Consider the following 18,147-nt stretch of genomic DNA (forward strand, 5'->3'; position numbering starts at 1 on the left):
CTATTTGTAATTGGTGGTCTATGTAAACATGCACTAGATGGACGTCTTTGATAATTTTGATGCATTTCTGGCAATGTGTAATGTGTTTTAAAAGTGGAACAAGTTCAACTTCTAAAAATGTGACTGCCCAGTGCTGGTCCTCCTATATGCAAACTACGCAAGTTGCATAGGGCCCCCGATCTGCCAGAGGACCCCATGCTGTCAAAGATGTTTAAAGAAGCCCAGGTAATGCAGAACTTAGAAGTAGACATGGCATAATTTTGAAGCGAAGCTAACCATCCATCAGGAGCACTAAAAAAAAGAAAAACGCGCCAGGAATGTGAAACGAGAGAGCATGAAGATATGTAATCTTTATAAGGCAATTTCTTATTTTATCTTTACATTATCATTGCAAAGCTCTTACTCCAGGTGTCCAGCTTCTATATTACACTGCCACATCAAAAGTAATTTCTTAATTTGTGTCAGGAGTACACATCAAAGCATGCAAAATCAAAATGCAACATTTTTTTTTAGAATGTGATGAAGCACATACCTGTTAAATCATGCAAGCTCTGCTGAATGTCATGTCAATGCTTCAATAAACAATATCTATTAGAAATGTTATTCCAGTGTTTGCACATTTAGAGAAATATAGATGGATTTTCAAGCTAGGTGGTGCTAGAGCGTTATTTTGGTAAGCATTTAGCTGTCAATTAAAATATGATTCATTTCATTGTTCATTTGTCTTACTGCCATTTTAATATGTTTCTATCTGTATTTCAGCCTGTATTAATTTACACTTGCTCATTATGTTTGATATGTTTTATGTTTAAGTTCTTATAGTTTATAAAATGTCTGCTATGCAAGCTGATATCATTTCTTTGCACTGTGTTAGGCCATTTTAAATGTAAAATCATATTTTTATCTGGCCTCTGGAACAATTCTCAAGTTTATTAGTATGACCAGCAGCACCAGCACAGACCCCAGTAATGTACATCCAGCAAGTGCCCTGCCAACTGATCCTGCAGACTGGCCTTATGTTCCTTTTCTATTTATTTATAGAAATTTGGCACCTTAGATACCGTTGGCTTATTGTTAATATAATTACTGTATGTTGTTTTACTTAGAAAATTATAAGGGGTGGGTTGAAAACACTACTGGACCCGACCACAAAACCGTAAGTAACCAGTTTTATTCATAAATGTCTCATCTGATGATGACTGTTTAATATTTATGGTTTAGTGTGTGGTAGGGCTTAAACAGTTTGATACATTCAGATGCTTTTTGTTTTACTGACTTTGTCGCTATTGTTATTTTGTGTTGGATGTGCATTGTGCAAAACCTGAAATATAGTTTTTGTTGTTGTGGAGCGGATTCATTCTGTTCTCTGAATAAGTTTCAAACATATATGGCTGCATTCGAGGGGTTGTACAATGTTAGCCAATCATAACAGTGTGCCCTTTACATTAAAGGAGAAGAAAGACAAAAACTGAGCGTTTCAGTCTGAGGGCTAGAGGTAGGGTTCAAAATGATTTTTTTTGGTGCTAAAAAACTAAAATTAGAAATAAATGCATGACATGACCCCTTTAAAATATCTCAATCTAATTACAAAAGGTTTATTTCACCCAATATTTGTGTGTTCTATGTACAGTGGGGTTCAAAAGTCTGAATCAAAAGTTCAACTGAAAAATGTACATACATTTCAGAATTGCTTAGTATTTGCTATTTCCTCCTTTTGCTGTAATGACAGCATCAAACATCAAATGGAAATGGAACATGAGTTTACATTGAAAAAAACAAAAACAAAAAAACAGCAGCGTCCTAATTTAAGTCCTCCACATGTAGCTGCCTATGTAGGCAGTATGCAGAAGGGCAGCTCACTAGGCTTTGGAACAGAGATACTATCAAGACTTCAATTTAGCAAATAAGATTGTCTACTCCGTATTACCATTAGATATGATACTTTCACTGCCATGTTGAAACTTTATTGTATGCTAAACAAATGTTACTAAATACACAACATTTGCTTTCCAATCATTGTAGTACATTTACATTTGTTAAGTAATACTGAGTTAAATGAGTTGGATTAAACAAACAAACTGGGGATTGAGGTTTGGTGGACAGAAACTATTGACTATTTAAACATCTCAATCTGCCTCATCTCATTCTGAGTGAAGTACCATGTCTCTTATAGATGGGTGCTTTTCTGTAGATGTTGGACTCCCCAGAAGCTGAAGTTAGAGAGAGAAACAGAGAAAGAGTGATGTAATACAGAGACAAGGGAATAACAGAAGGAATGAAGTGAACCTGAGGGCAAAAAGAACAAAGGGTTACTACTACAAAACATATATGATTTGGTGTTGCAGTGTCTTCTTGTTCTTGATATAGAGCAAAAAATGGTATTAAGTAGGGGTTGCACCAAGGACTTGACTAGTTGATTAGTTCTGCGTTAGTTGATGTATTGAGTCTATTTGTGTTGACTAGTTGTGGATCAATTGACTTCAGTTGCACATGTTCTCTATGAAGACAGCAGAAGGTAAATTCCTCAGTCCACAAACTGAGCTCCAGTGTGTTTGTGTGCGAATATACTAGAACAATATGCAAAAATATCTTACATTTCACCCTCGGAGTGCTTTACGTTCACAACAGATAGATCTTACACTAAATATGGAAATAGTAGGTTGAAATTTTCTGAGCTAAACTCAGTCTGTGCTTACCGAAATTCGAAACACTGCCCCAAGTGGCCGATTCGGGAAGTGTTTTTCAACGCAAGGTCATGTGTGTTTCAGTTTCTGGGCGAAATGCCCACAGAGGGTTGCCAAAAGCGAGTTGTAAAGCGACTTGTTTTTAGCCGTAAATAATGTGATACAATGAAGAGGAATGGATATTTTATTAACTCTTCCCACAAACCCAAACCTAAACCTAACCGTCAGTTGAGTAAAAACTTAATCTTCGATGGAAAATGGAACCTCCGAATCGCTCTCATCACTGATTATGCAAATAGGACAAGGACAAGGTAAACACATCCGATCTGATGCAAAAATGTTTGATGAGAGATGGCGCTTGTCCATAACTCAGCGTAATGGGTCCAATGGAAGGATACTGTAACATCCGGAAGCAACATGCCAACTTCCCGTGTGATCTTGTTGTTCACAAAGCATGTTATGAGTGAACTGTGCTGCATGCGCTGTGAACATTTGAAATGTTCATTTAAAGTCTTCAAATAGAAACCCAAATTTTTGCCCTGAAACTAATGAACTGTAAGACATGACTGTTTTCTGGCTGTTCATTACAACACAAGCCTCATGAATTTGAAAACAGAAATGGAAATAGAGAGCAAGAGTGAAAGACAGCAAAGACCAGAGGCCTACAGAACACATCAACAATCAACAACAAATATATAAACAATTTTCTAATAATGTTCTATGTTGCAATAAAGCATTTACTGTACATTAAATTGCTTCAGTTGTTCGTAGATAAGCTGGTTTCACTGGAGCACACTACGAGAGTTTTTTCAATGAAACCCTCCTCCTCCCCAGCATCACCTGTCTAAATGTGCAGCAGCAACATGTCCTACATGCTCAACGCAGGATGTTTGTGTCTTTGTACTTGCTCTGTAGCAGCAGCGTAAGCAGATATCATCCGCCAAGACCAAACCAAAAGATTTGTTATATCCATTAAAGCACCTTACATTTATTTAAAGTTCCTGTTTCATTATTAAGTCATAAACATTGTATAATGTTTTACATATCAGAAGTTCATATACCTTCATATGAAAATATGAATGAAAATTTTATGACAATTCTTATTATTTGAACGCACTAATGATCTGTAATTTTTCCTTAATTTAGCTTCTCAAGCAAATGTATCTGGTTTAAATAATTTTTCAGTGTTTTTACCTGAAAACAAGACAAAAATACTTAAATACTAAAAATACTGTTGGTAAAAACCAACAGGGAGAGATTCCCTTACACAAAAGTACTGTGGCATTACCAATGTAAAGTGATGGTATCAGATTATCAGACTTTGATACATATCATGGTACTGAATGATTAAAAAAAAAAATGTATACAATGATATTGACCATGGTACTTTTTGTAAGTGTTTGACAAGGTGACATGCAACTCAGCTTATTTACAAGGAGCTTGTTTTCTTGTCAAATGATAGAAAGAGGGTAAGAGGTATAGAGATAAACAGTATGCATGAAAAGAAGAGCAGCGCCCTACCTGGCACATGAAAATGCTTGGGTGCTTGATTGATGGTGGGCATGCTGGACCTGGCATCAAGCTGACTGTAATAGGGTGAATTTCTGCCACTCAAAGTGCCTGCAGTCAGCCCAAGACCAATCACAGCGACACAAAGTAGAAGGTTAGAAAAGATCCCGCCTGATTAAATTAAATATAAGCCCCTCCTACAACTGTTCGTCAGTCAGTGACTGTAAACAAAATTAAACCTAGGCCCCTTTCTTCAAACATTGTTGAACAAGTACAGGATAAAAATGATGTGGACCACATTCTCTTTTCATGCTAAACCCTATCTAGATAATTTGGTTCTTTTTGTCTAGAGAAACTGACAAAAAAAAAAAAAAAAAAAGAAGAAAAAAAATATATAAATTAAAATACATTTAAGTCATCATAATTGAAGGCCCTTCCAAAAATGTACCACTTGCAGAGAACCAAAACCACAAAAAACAAAAACAAAAAAAAAACAAACCTACACCTTTGGTATTTGCGGTCAAAACTGAATGATCATTGAAAATAAATGGGCTTTTTTTTTTTTTTTCTGTCAAATACAATCAATAATTCAGCCACAATGCAGAAAGAAATAGACAAAAATTACAGGGTGAGACTCTAAAACATCCTCAGTGCAAAACATACAGTAGTGGCCAAAAATATTGGCACTCTTGGTAAATATGATCAAAGAAGGCTGTGAAAAAAAAATGCATTGTTTATCCTTTTGATCTTTCATTCAAAAAATTCACAAAAATCTAACCTTTAATTGAAGTAAAACAATTGAAAGAGGACAAATATCTCATTATTAAATAAATATGTCTCTCCAAAACACGTTGGTCACAATTACTGGCACCCCTAGAAATTCTTATGAGTAACATATATCTATATTGCCATTCATATTTTACATTGTTTAGTACACCTGGGTGACTAGGAACATGAAATTGTTCAGCCATGACTTCCTGTTTCACAGGGGTATAAATATGAGGTAACACACAGGCCAAATTCCCTTAATCATCAGTCACAGTGGGTTAGACTTAAGAATATAGTTCTGATGTGCGGAAAAAGGTTGTTGAACTTCACAAAATGGGAAAAGCCAAAGAATTGAAAATGCCCATTTCCACCATCATGGCAATAATTAACACGTTCCAATCAACTGGAGATCTTAAGAATCTGGAAAAGGGCGTGTGTCTATATTGTCTCCACGCACACTGAGGAGGATGGTTCAAGTAGCCAAAGAATCTCCAAGGATCACAGCTGGAGAACTGCAGAAATTAGTTGGGTCTTGGGGTCAGAAAGTCTAAAAAAAATAAAAATAAAATCAGACATCACCTACATCACCACAAGTTGTTTGGGAGGGTTTCAAGAAAAAAGCCTTTGCTCTCATCCAACAACAAACTCAAGTGTCTTCAGTTTGCCAGACACTACTGGAACTTAAAATATGACTGGGTTTTGTGGTTAGATGAAACACCAGAGATGGGTTTGGCGTACACAGAGATGATGAAGTACCCAATGCCCACGGTTAAATGTGGTGCTGGATCTTGAATGCTGTGGGGCTGTTTTTCTGCCAGAGGTACTGATATCTTGTTCGGACACATGGCATCATGGACTCTATCAAATACCACCAGATAAAAATTCAAAACCTGACTGCCTCTGCCAGAAAGCTTACAATGGGCCCTGGTTGGATCTTCCAGCAGGACAATGATCCAAAACAAACAAACAAACAACACAAAAATGGTTCACTGACCACAAAATCAAGGTTCTGCCATGGCCATCCCAGTCCTCTGACATGAACCCCATAGAACATTTGTGGGGTGAACTGAAGAGGTGAGTCCACCAGCATAGACCTCTGAATTTGAATTGTAGAGATTCTGTATGGAGGAATGGTCTCAGATCCCTTGCCAAGTGTTCTCCAACCTCATTAGACATTATAAAAGAAGACTCAGAGCTGTTATCTTGGCAAAGGGAGGTTGCAAAAAGTATTGAATAAAAGGGTGCCAATAATTATGGTCAATGCGTTTTGGAGAAAAATATTTATTTAATAATGAGATATTTCCCCTTTTTCAATTGTTTTACTTTAATTAAATGTTAGATTTTTGTGAATATTTTGATGAAAGATCAAAAGGCTAAACAATGCAGATTTTTTCTCACAGCCTTCTTTGCGCATATTTACCAAGGGTGCCAATATTTTTGGCCACTACTGTACACACCCACTCAAACACACTTATACACACACAAGAATGAACTGGTGAGACTTTAACACAACACTTTTTCTTTTCTTTTTTTTACATTTATCAAATAAAAACAATAAATCAGCAATGCTAAACACACACTCCGAAATGAAGGGTTGAGATGATAACACTCAATGCAGAACACACACACACACACACACACACACACACACGCACGCAAACATTTGCAAAATAAACTTTTACTATAGAAAGTTTGAAATTGCAAAATATTTACACTGATTCTTCTGTTTTAAACTCTAATTGAATTTTCAGAATTTTGCAGTTCATTTCTGTTTCTTGATGTTCATTTTCTTGACATTATTATGTATTTACTTTGAGTTATTACATTTTTATGTTTGAAATAAATTATTGGTAGAAAAATGCTTATTCTGTATTCTCTTTGTAACACCATGGTCAGGTTTGATGACAAGCATAATGTCATTAACTGCAAAAACTGACACTTCAAATCCATTGTAAAATGCTAAACTTCCACACAAAACCTACCCCTACTCTACCAACCGAGTTGAACAACAGAAAATGAAAACAACACAATTAAAATTATGTACAAAATATGGTAGTTGTATTATGTATTATGACAGGATTTATTTGCTTCTTTTTATGGAGTTTTGACAGACATGCTAAAAAATCTGCAATGTCATTTACAATTGACAACTCTGTGCAAAATACATCAAAAACTCAGTTTATACCCCAGTCACAATTGTAACCGGTGGGATTAAATGGGTTAATGACAGTGTAGATTACCTGCAGGGTTCCAGCAATGCCTCCTACTTCTGCATTGGCTAGTGCATTATCAAACAGAGACACTATGACAGAACCTTGGAGACAGCAGCAGCGTTTCCGTTAGCCAGTAATCAGTACCGCCGCTCCCTATACGCATATTACACAGTCTGCGTAGGGCACCAACTCCCTAAGGGGGCACCAGAAATTCCACCGGCTGCCCTTACTCACACATTATATGTTATTCAAGGACCCGGTAGCAGTCGCGGAACACAGACGATCGCCTCGCGCACACGCTTTCACTTCGCAGTCACACCTCGCAACTTTCGTAACGCGCCTCACAGTGCAAGGCTGGTGTTCAAATGTTAGCTGTCTTGCCACTGCAACCATGTTACAAAGTTAAGAGCTCTCTCTGTGCTTTGCGGGCATGTTCTACTACTGTGCTGCATTGATAAAATGCTTGGCGCAGGTATCAGCATAATGTCTCCCACCATCTGTTTCCCGACGGTCAATGCATGTGACATTAGCGCCGTTTGCGTGAATTGACTCAAATTTATGTCACATTTTCATATTTTCTTCATGTTTAAACTTATAGAAGTGTAGGTTCTGAATTTTAAAAATGTTTTCCCAAAAATGTGCTTATTTGTATATGCAAATTAATGGTAAAATTGAGAAATGTACATGTAAAAAGATAAAAATAGCATAAAATCCCAAAAGAAATGCATAATTTTAACAAAAATGGTATCATTATCATCATCATAAAAAAAATTATAAAATAAAAAAAACTTCCGGTCAATGATGTCCACGAATACCAAAGGAAGGTGCCATTTTTTAATACCATAGGAGGGTTAAGAGAATACTTTAACTTGCTTTTAGCACCACACAGTGGACATTTTACCTCGGAACTGCCACAATGCATATATTTTACAAATATGTCACCACAGTCACATAATTTAATGAGACCAGGCTGACCTAAAGTCAGTGCAAACAGTCTGCATTGCAATTAATTGAAAATCAACAAAAAATTCAACAGTTCAATCCAGCTAACTCAGTAATCCACGTACAAAGAACGGTAGTGGAGTGATGTGGAGTGAAGCTGTGCAGTCCCAGTAAAGTATGACATATCACGGTGGTCTGCTGCATCCTCCACAAACTAGTGGTCTGAACGGGGCCGCAATATCGAATTTGCCAATGCCAATTGAGTTCAACATAATTTTTTGTACATGTTGTTACCTGATTTGCATAATTCCTTTTGTGAATTGGGTGTTAAAACAATGCAGACAGCGCATGCAAATAAACAATGTAATCAGTGGGCGCAATTCATTCTTAGTGAATTCCTACCATTTTCCTATAGAAAAAAGATACGACTTTCAGTTTCAGATGTCATTGTAGAAATGTAGTATTCACAGTCAGTCATGGTTACTTTAATCAATGAGTGAAAGTGTCAAATAATAGGATGGTTACTGAGATTAAGAGAGTAGTATTCAGCTGGTCATGTGACTCTAACATGGCAGCCCCCATGTGTGGACCCTCTCCATGTAGAATAAAACAGCTTTTATAAGGTTACTGATATGACTGGAGTCTTCATATTAATGTGAATGCTCATGATTTCCTACATATATTGTAAAATTACAACTCATGTCTTTAGGGGTTAAACTTTTTTAATGAGGAAAAAAATGACTGAGTGCACCTTTAAAGTGAAGGAGAAGTTTATGTGGTTTCTTGCAGGATTTAGTCTATTTACCCTGACATTTTCTGTTGGAAAACTCTGTATTGTTTGTTCTTTACAGAAATAAACAGACGAACCTTGCACTGCAGTACTGGATCCTGGCTGTGCTGTCAATGTGTGTGTGTGTGTGTACTCACCGGAGCGACAGTACAGCTTAGGGGAGCGGGGGACAGTAGGAGACACGCCCTGTTGGCTGAAGGTGGGAAATTCGATGTAGCCAGGGCTAGATGAGCGGCGGTGCCTGAGATCCACACTGTCATAGATATCCTACAACACAAAACCAAGACAGGAGTCAAGCATACTCGCTGCCACACAACAAAACAACAACACCTCACACAACTGTGAATGCAGAATGGAGAATAAAGCCAGAAACATACGCGGTTACATTTCTTGTGTTACGGTGTTGGTAAAAAACCCCTCAAGTGGGCGATAGAGTTACCTTCAAAAGTCTGTGCCATTAAACTGGATGTGTTATTATTCAGGTAATTTGCCATTAATATATTGACTTTATCTTACTTGCTCAGCAATACTCTCTTCAAACTGTTGCTCTGCCATGACAATAGTGGACTTGAAAGAGAAAACTCACCGTAAAAGCGAACATTTCACACTAATGACTAGAGCACCCCTTGTGGCAATGTTGAGAATGCAACGCGTACTTGCACTGTTATGAATTGCTGTCTGATACATTTTGGAATGCAGCGATGTTTCTGCCTTGAAATTAGAGAGTTGCAGCGGAGGGCAAGATTTTCAATTAATAACCACCTAAATAGTGCTCTATTCCTCACACACAGCTATCATAAGGCTTCAGCACACTTGGAATATAGTGCACAAGTTGGACAGACTAATTTATGGTACTTTTGTGGTGTTTCTGTCATTTTTGGAACTAGGAACTGTCATTGTATGGAAAGGGCTGCATGAAGATTCCTCAGAAATTCTCCTTCTGTGTTCCACTGAGAAAGTTACAGCAAACGGATTTGGTACGACATGAGGGTGAGTAAATAATGACAGAATTTAAATTTTGGAAAAAGGAATAGCTGAACTATTCCCTTAACTCGAAAATATGAAAATAATCAGGGCTTCAAACTATTTCCATTGCCGCATGCTGCAAAAAAATATTGATTTTAACAGCAATTTGGGAGAATAGGTATATTTGGCGTTTTACAAAAAAAAAAAAAAAAAAAAACTTTACCTGAGAATATGGAGAAAGATTTCCCAGAAACTGCATGAGAAGGGGAGCAGAGCAAAAAATGAGAGAAAAGTGAATGGAAATGAGGCAGGCACAGATTCATTTCACACTTCATTACTCTATTTGTTCAGGATAATGCTGCGAGATATCACAGAAATGCAGGAAGAGAGCATACAATGTGTTTTATTGAGGATATTTACAGTTACAATGAATAAAAGAATTTATATTAGAATCAGTTTCTGTCCTTTACACTATATGGACAGCTAATCTGTTTACTAAAAATCCCTGTCAAATTTCCTAACATAGCCTATATACTGTATAAATGCTGTACACCTCCATGCATTGCACTATTTGCACAGATAAGCTACAAAAGACCCAAAACAGAATCTAAGTGGCTTCATCAGTACAAAAATAAACAAACAAAAAAAATCACAATTGCTACATTAATGGCGCATTTTTCTTAGGGGGCTTTCACACTGGGCATGTTTGCTGCGGTCCGATTCCGAGTGCGATTGTTCCTGGTGCCCCCCGCAGCTTTGGTCTGGTTTCACACTCACTTGATTCTATCGAACTCCGGTCCATTTGTGTTCATCTTCCGTCATCACAAACACGCATGGAGAACACAACGCGACTCATCATACTTTTTGTTTTTTTGTTATTTTGGTGCCATTATGCACAGCAGAGTGAACGGCAACTACGTTGTGCTCTTCATGGTGTAACTCATCAGATGTCCAGGGGAAGGCGGCTTGCTGCTGCTCGCAAACGGCGTTTTTTGAGGAGACAGCTGATTGCAAGGAATTCATTTGCAACTTTGTTTACACTGAACACTTACGCACGCTCGTGTCCAAGGTGAAGTTATTGCCACTGTCATCTCCTATTATTCCCTATATTTATAACCTATAATAGTATTTATATATAGTATTTATAAGATAGATAGATGGACAGTATTTATAGTGTTGATTGTACTTGTATGTCATTGTGGTGTCATGACTTTTTTGGGACTTTCAGGAATGAAAAACGCATGTGCAGGTTATGTTACTTCCTGAAGGAGTGTGCACCCGAGTCCGAGTTACTTTCACATTCACGTGAATCGCGCTACAGTTCCAATGCAACTGAACTCAGGCCACCTCCTACAGGTAGTCTCAGGTTCGGTACCATGGTGCGCTCCCCTGGTCCGCATGACAGCTTTCACATTACCAATTTTTCATGCGAACCGTGCTCTGTTTCGAACTAAACTGCCAGTGTGAAAGCACCCTTAAAGGAATATTCTGGGTTTAATTAAAGTTAAGCTGTATCGATAGCATCTGTGGTATGTTGTTTACTGTTTGTAAAAACAAAATCACTTCAATAATTGAATTCTACAGCAAAAGTGTACTGGAGGGTTTAACAGCAGAAATGTGCAGTTTATATTTTTATTAAAGCACTTATGGTATAAGAATTGTTCTGAACAAAAATGTGTTATTTGTTGTCTAAATCATCCTTTTAGCAGTAATGTTTCAGCAGTAAATTAATCAGTCTTTTTTGTAAAAAATATTTCATTTTTTTATTTTTTTTATTTTATTAAATCATACAATAACAATGAAATGCAAAACATATATATATAAAATCAATATTTAAACCCCACTACCCACCTCCCCCTCCCCAAACCCGCCCCCCCAACCCTGTGGTCAAACATAAGTAAATATATAAAACAAATAAAATAAATATATATATATATATATATATATATATATATATATATATATATATATATATATATATATATATAAATTTAAATCTTCCTCCCATAATCTTTTGAGGGAATTTAAAGCTCCGTCCCCCAGACTCTGAATTAGCAGGGAGTAATACACTGATGCCCCATGACTTTTTCCAAAAGCAGTAATCACCACTCCCAGAGTATCTGCTGCTCTAGGGGGGTGCGTGCCACTCCCAAAAACAGTGCAGAGTAAGTGGCGCAGCTGTAAATACTTATAAAATTGAGATCTGGGAATCCCACAATTTTTAACCAAATTTTCAAAAGGTCTCAATAATCCACTCTCATATAGGTCACCGAGTGTATTAACCCCCATCACAATCCAATCAGACCAACAGAAAGGGGACTTATTAATGCATAGTTTAGGGTTCTGCCATATGCTCGAGGCTACGTTTAAATAAATATCTGAATTAAACACTCTGGACACTTTTGTCCATATCGAGTGTAAATGCAAAATAACGGGGTGTGACTTAACTTCTCCGATTAATTTGATCGAAAGGCTATGCCTCGTGAGATAGGGGCAAGAGCTTCATTTTCAATACAAAACCAGGGAGGGGCTCTTTCAGGTGGAAGCGACCAATGAGCCAAATGTCTGAGACTGAATGCATAATAATAAAACAAAATCTTTTGGGGTTGGGGCACCCTATAAAAAGAAGGAAGGTTATTTATTTTCTTAAACGTAAGAAATATGATCTAGTGTTTCTTCAAGAAACGCATCTTTCCCCGCAGGAAGCTGAAAAATTTGGGAAGATATGGGGTGGACATGTCTTTAGTGCTGACTCAAGTAAGAGCAAGGGAGTCATTATATTGATTAATAAACATCTACAATTCAAATGTCTCAAACAGTTTAATGATAAATTAGGAAGAGTCATTATTGTTTTAGCAGAAATTCAGGGGCAAAGTCTGATTTTGGCTAATAGTTACACACCTAATGCTGATGATCAAGGCTTTTTTATAGATCTTGAAGGGATGTTGCAAACCGCTGGCACCCCTCATGATATAATTTTGGGAGGAGACTTTAATCTTTTGATGGACTCAGTCCTTGATCATAGTGAAGCAAAAGTGTGTAAGCCCCCTAGAGCAACACTGACGCTTCACAGGATGTGTAAAAATCTTGGTCTTACAGATATTTGGAGACTTCTGAACCAATCTGGTAGAGACTATAATTTTTTTTCATCAGTCCATAAGATTTATTCTTGAATAGATTTTTTTTTTTTTAAATCCAAACCCCTCATTTCATCTGTGGTTGATTGCTCAAGTGGAAACATTTTAGTCTCAGATCATGCCCTGGTGAGTTTAGAGAATGCCACATATAGAGAAAAATAAATCATATTGTTGGCACCTTAATGTATCCCTTTTGCAAAATCCTGATTTCCAACAAATGTTAAAGACTGAAATCAGTGTTTATATGGAGACCAACTGGTCCTCAGTATCCTCTGTGGGCGTGGCTTGGGAGGCACTTAAGGCGGTTCTTAGGGGTCGGATCATACAGTACGCCTCATTCATCAAAAAATCCAAAGCACGAGATCTCGTGGAGTTGGAAGGAAATATTAAAAGTGCAGAGGCAGAGCTGAAGCGCCGTATGTCAGCTGAGAATTGACCCGACTGAAATATAGATATGATACTATTTTGTCGCAGAAAGTGGAGTTTTGGTTATTCAGGGCAAGACAGTCATACTTTGAGTCGGGGGACAAAGCAGGGAAGCTTTGGCAAGATATATAAAGCAGAGAGGGTCTCTTTCTATCATTCCCTCAGTGAAATCTGCTGGTGGTGAAATTTTTACCATTGAGCACCATTTTTACCATTTTTACCACTCAGCCATTGATATTAATAATACTTTTAAAGAATTCTATCTTGATCTTTATAGTTCCACATCTTCGTCTACAGATGAAGACATTAGAAACTTTGTGGAACCATTAGATCTTCCTAAACTGAAGATTGGCCAACCGATTAAGTAAAGTTATGACATCTCTTACACATATAGATCAGGTGGGGTTTACTTGGGGCCGCAGCTCTTCTGATAACATTAGGCGTTAGGTAGGCCTGACCCACCTTTGTCAATCGGCCTATGTAACTTATTGAAGTTTAACCTGGCACGCATACCATTCCAAATGAAGGACTTCGCTATGCTATCAAATTGCTTGAAATAAGAGAGGGGGACATCTATAGGGAGAGACTGTAACAGGTAGTTTTTTGGAATACAATTCATTTTAATTACATTAACCTTCCCAATCATCAATAAGTGTAATGAAGCCCACCTGTCCAAATAAATACTTTGCAGCCATCCTTGGTGTTTATTCTCAGTCTGGCCGGAAACATAGATCAAAAGTGATCTTCCACTGATGTAAGAGTTTCTTGCATTCCTTAAACCGATCGCATTTCTCTCTTGTCGAGTTTGCAAAGTCCAGGAACAAGAAACTATTGTAATTCTTCCAAGAAAGCTTTCCTTTGCTCCTCGCCTGGCGCAACACGAGATCTTTATCGGATGATCTCAAAAATTTGGCCAGAATCTGTCGGGGCCTTTCTCCCTCAGCAGATCTGTGAACTGGGACTCTGTGAGCTTGCTTGATTTCCAGCTTGTGGCCTGTTATATCGAGCAGACTCGGGAAAAGCTCGTCTAGGAATTTCACCATATCTCTGCCCTCCTCATGCTCAGGAATTCCAACAATTCAAATGTTATTCCTGCAGCTTCTATTCTCAAGATCTTCAAGCTTTTCAAGAACACGTTCCAAATCAACTTTGGTCACGGGTGGATTAGTGGCTAATTCCCTCTCCGATGACTCCAAATAATTGATTCGTTTTTCAACATCTGTCACTCTTGTGACTAGCTCAGAGAATTTTTTTCCATCGTCGTAATCGATCGACGTATTACAGTGAGATCTTCCAAGTCCGCAAGTACTTTCGTCAACATCACCGACATGTTGGACAGTTGATGCTGGATTCTTTCTCCCGCCGCGCCATCCAAATCAAGTCGCCGGTCCACAGGCCTGTCTGGGCTTTCATCTTGAACCCGTAAGTGTCTTTTAATGTCTCCAGAGCCCGAGGATTTTGACTTCTTTGCCATGTTTACCTCAAACAGTAAATGTGTAACTGGGTGTATCGTATTTCACCGGAATATATCATGAAAATAATAAAAAAAAATTGCAAAGTGCACAGAGCTGTCTCTCACACGTCTGCCCTTCGCATGGCGTCACGTGGCTCCTCTTTGTAAAAAATCTTTGAAAAAAGTGAATGAATGGTTCTTATTCTCATTTGCTGTTAAGGAGCATATTGGTTTGACCCACTGAACGAATACACCCCTGCACTGAACCAATCGCTGATTTGAGTCTGAATGAGATGAGACATCTCATTCGTGAACAAATGTAATTTACTGATACTCTTGTTTGCGAACAAAATTAATGAATAAGTCATCTTGTTTGTGAACAAGGATCAGCTGACCAACTGAACGAGAGGAGAAGGCATGTCGTTTGTTCAGTATGGCAATCTCATTCAAAAAGAAAAGGGCCAGTTGAATTATGATTAAAAGTGACTGATGACTACACTTTACAATGATATACTATACTGATGTTATTGAAACTAAAAATAATTTTTTATGCTAGTATTGTTCTGTTTTTTTTTTCATAGCTTGATAAACCATTTTCAGCTGTTTAAAAAAAATAATAGATATGCTTTGATGTAATTTGTGGGAAAATGCTTATGATGCTTAAACACGCTTAAGTTAAAGAATTGAAGATACACAAATTTTAATAAAGGACAATTAGATTTGTTACTGACATGAATGACTCAGTGCTTTTGGTTCAATGAAATGACTCATTCAAAACTGGTAAATGACACTCATTTGTCGCCACCTACTATTGCAAAGGTGTAATTTGCAGAAATGGTCACTAAACGAATCAGTGAATGAATATGAACAAATCATATTCAAAAGATTTGAGTCACTGGGAAGTTTCAAAATCCCCAACACTAGTGGGACCAAGGGCGCATTAATGCACGGGCTTACACGGGCTGAAGCCCAGGGGCCCATAGCTCCCAGGCAGGCCCCATTCACAGTGTCTGTCACCCTATTCTTTCAGTCATATCAGTAAACTTATAAAAGCTGTTTTATTCTACATGGGACAGGAGCGCCTCATGGGGACAGCCATGTTAGCGTCACATGATCAGCCACATACTACTTGCTTAATCACAGTAACTGCCCTGTTATTGGACACTTGCATTCATGGATTAAATGAATCCTGGTTTATTTTGCATAGTGAATTTCTACAATGGCATCTGAAATTGAAAACTACTGTGTTTGAATGATGCAGCATCCAGGCCACTAAGTGTCAGTGTAAGCCAATGTAAGCCACTTCAACATATTTAAAAAAATGACTGAGTGCACCTTTAATTATACTGAAACCATGTTAGCATGCATATTGTTTGTGTCCAGTTACCATACTGTAAAAATTAATGAGGGGAAAGTAGGAAGCTGGGACCGGGTTGACAGAGCACATAGACATTTATTGTCGAAGACTTTTCAGCGTTCCACAATAAGACTTTTCAGCCGTACATTCAACATATGCGCTGCTTTTCAGCACCCGCACTTCTGACACGCAGACCCACACAAACAGCTTCCTGTGTCTCTCTCTCCCGTCTGCCACTGTCTCTTCTCCTTAAGTACTCCCGCCACTCTCGCTGGAATGCGAGACCGGTGTGGCACGCAGGTGCATGTCATTCACCACTTATCTTCCCGGCCTCGCTATGCCCAGAAGCCACTCGGCTCCGCCTTGCTCCCCACACATTTATGAAACAGCGGGGGCGTGGTTGAGCGTTCATCCGGAGAGAAAGCGGTTAGGGTACACACCTGAGCGCTATGATGACTAACACCTGATTCTGATTGCAGTAAGCAGTGGGGAGAGCGATAAAAGGAGAAACCATGGCAGAGACGCAGAGAGAGAGAGACACAGCAGAGTTTAGTTGTGCTTGTGACCCTGAGTTAAGGCTGAAAAGCCACCTTTGAAAAACTGATAATAAAGAACTGAGTTTGAGTTCAACATACCTGATTCCCACTTCCTCTTTCTCACAATGCCAGAACATATTACAGAATATTTTAACGTTTAAGGATTGGCCCCATTCACTTCCATTGTAAGTGCCTCACTGTAACCCTTTTTTTAAGCAAAAAATATTCCTTTAAACACATATTTGAAATATATATTTTCACTGATATAAAAAAGTCACACACTTGTACATACATGCAACGTATATTTCAAAATATTGTAAAAATGGGCGTTTTCATATATGTAACATATTTTCCCAAATACAAGTGGAATGAATATGTTGTATACATACTGAATATGTACTGTATATATATGCTTAAATATCTGAACTATATATATATATATATATATATATATATATATATATATATATAAACTCAGCAAAAAAAGAAACGTCCTTTTTTCAGGACACTGTACTTTAAAGATAATTTTGTAAAAATCCAAATAACTTTACAGATCTTTATTGTAAAGGGTTTAAACAATGTTTTCCATGCTTGTTCAATGAACCATAAACAATTAATGAACATGCACCTGTGGAACGGTCGTTAAGACACTAACAGCTCACAGACGGTAGGAAATTAAGGTCACAGTTATAAAAACTTAGGACACTAAAGAGACCTTTCTACTGACTCTGAAAAACACCAAAAGAAAGATGCCCAGGGTCCCTGCTCATGTGTGTGAACGTGCTTTAGGCATGCAGCATGGAGACATGAGGACTGCAGATGTGACCAGGGCAATAAATTGCAATGTCCGTACTGTGAGACGCCTAAGACAGCACTACAGGCAGACAGGAAGGACAGCTGATCATCCTCACAGTGGCAGACCATGTGTAACAACACCTGCACAGGATCGGTACATCCGAATATCACACCTGCGGGACAGGTACAGGATGGCAACAACAACTGCCCGATTTACACCAGGAACGCACAATCCCTCCATCAGTGCTCAGACTGTCCGCAATAGGCTGAGAGAGGCTGAACTGAGGGCTTGTAGGCCTGTTCTAAGGCAGGTCCTTACCAGACATCACCGGCAACAACGTCGGCTATGGGCACAAACCCACCTTCGCTGGACCAGACAGGACTGGCAAAAAGTGATCTTCACTGACGAGTCGCGGTTTTGTCTCACCAGGGGTGATGGTTGGACTCTCGTTTATCGTCGAAAGAATGAGCCTGTACTCTGGAGCGGGATCGATTTGGAGGTGGAGGGTCCGTCATAATCTGGGGCGGTGTGTCACAGCATCATCGGACTGAGCTTGTTGTCATTGCAGGC

At 38.3% G+C, this 18,147-nt stretch overlaps 1 protein-coding gene across 6 annotated transcripts in view; it reads right to left on the bottom strand.

The window, feature by feature from the left end:
* LOC127429130 (actin-binding LIM protein 3-like) overlaps positions 1-18,147 on the bottom strand; it is a 146,252-nt gene that overhangs the window by 31,834 nt on the left and 96,271 nt on the right. For 2 of the 6 annotated variants that reach the window (XM_051677967.1, XM_051677966.1), the window contains exons 11-14: positions 10,096-10,125; positions 9,044-9,173; positions 4,206-4,304; positions 2,160-2,210 (exon numbers count right to left, since the gene is read on the bottom strand). In XM_051677967.1, the coding sequence (XP_051533927.1) occupies positions 2,160-2,210; positions 4,206-4,304; positions 9,044-9,173; positions 10,096-10,125 (310 nt within the window). The remainder of the gene's footprint in view (positions 1-2,159; positions 2,211-4,205; positions 4,305-9,043; positions 9,174-10,095; positions 10,126-18,147) is intronic. The other 4 variants (XM_051677968.1, XM_051677970.1, XM_051677969.1 and 1 more) reach the window with 4 other exon arrangements.

Source organism: Myxocyprinus asiaticus, chromosome 38 (genome assembly GCF_019703515.2).
Source record: "Myxocyprinus asiaticus isolate MX2 ecotype Aquarium Trade chromosome 38, UBuf_Myxa_2, whole genome shotgun sequence".
Lineage (NCBI taxonomy): Eukaryota > Metazoa > Chordata > Actinopteri > Cypriniformes > Catostomidae > Myxocyprinus > Myxocyprinus asiaticus.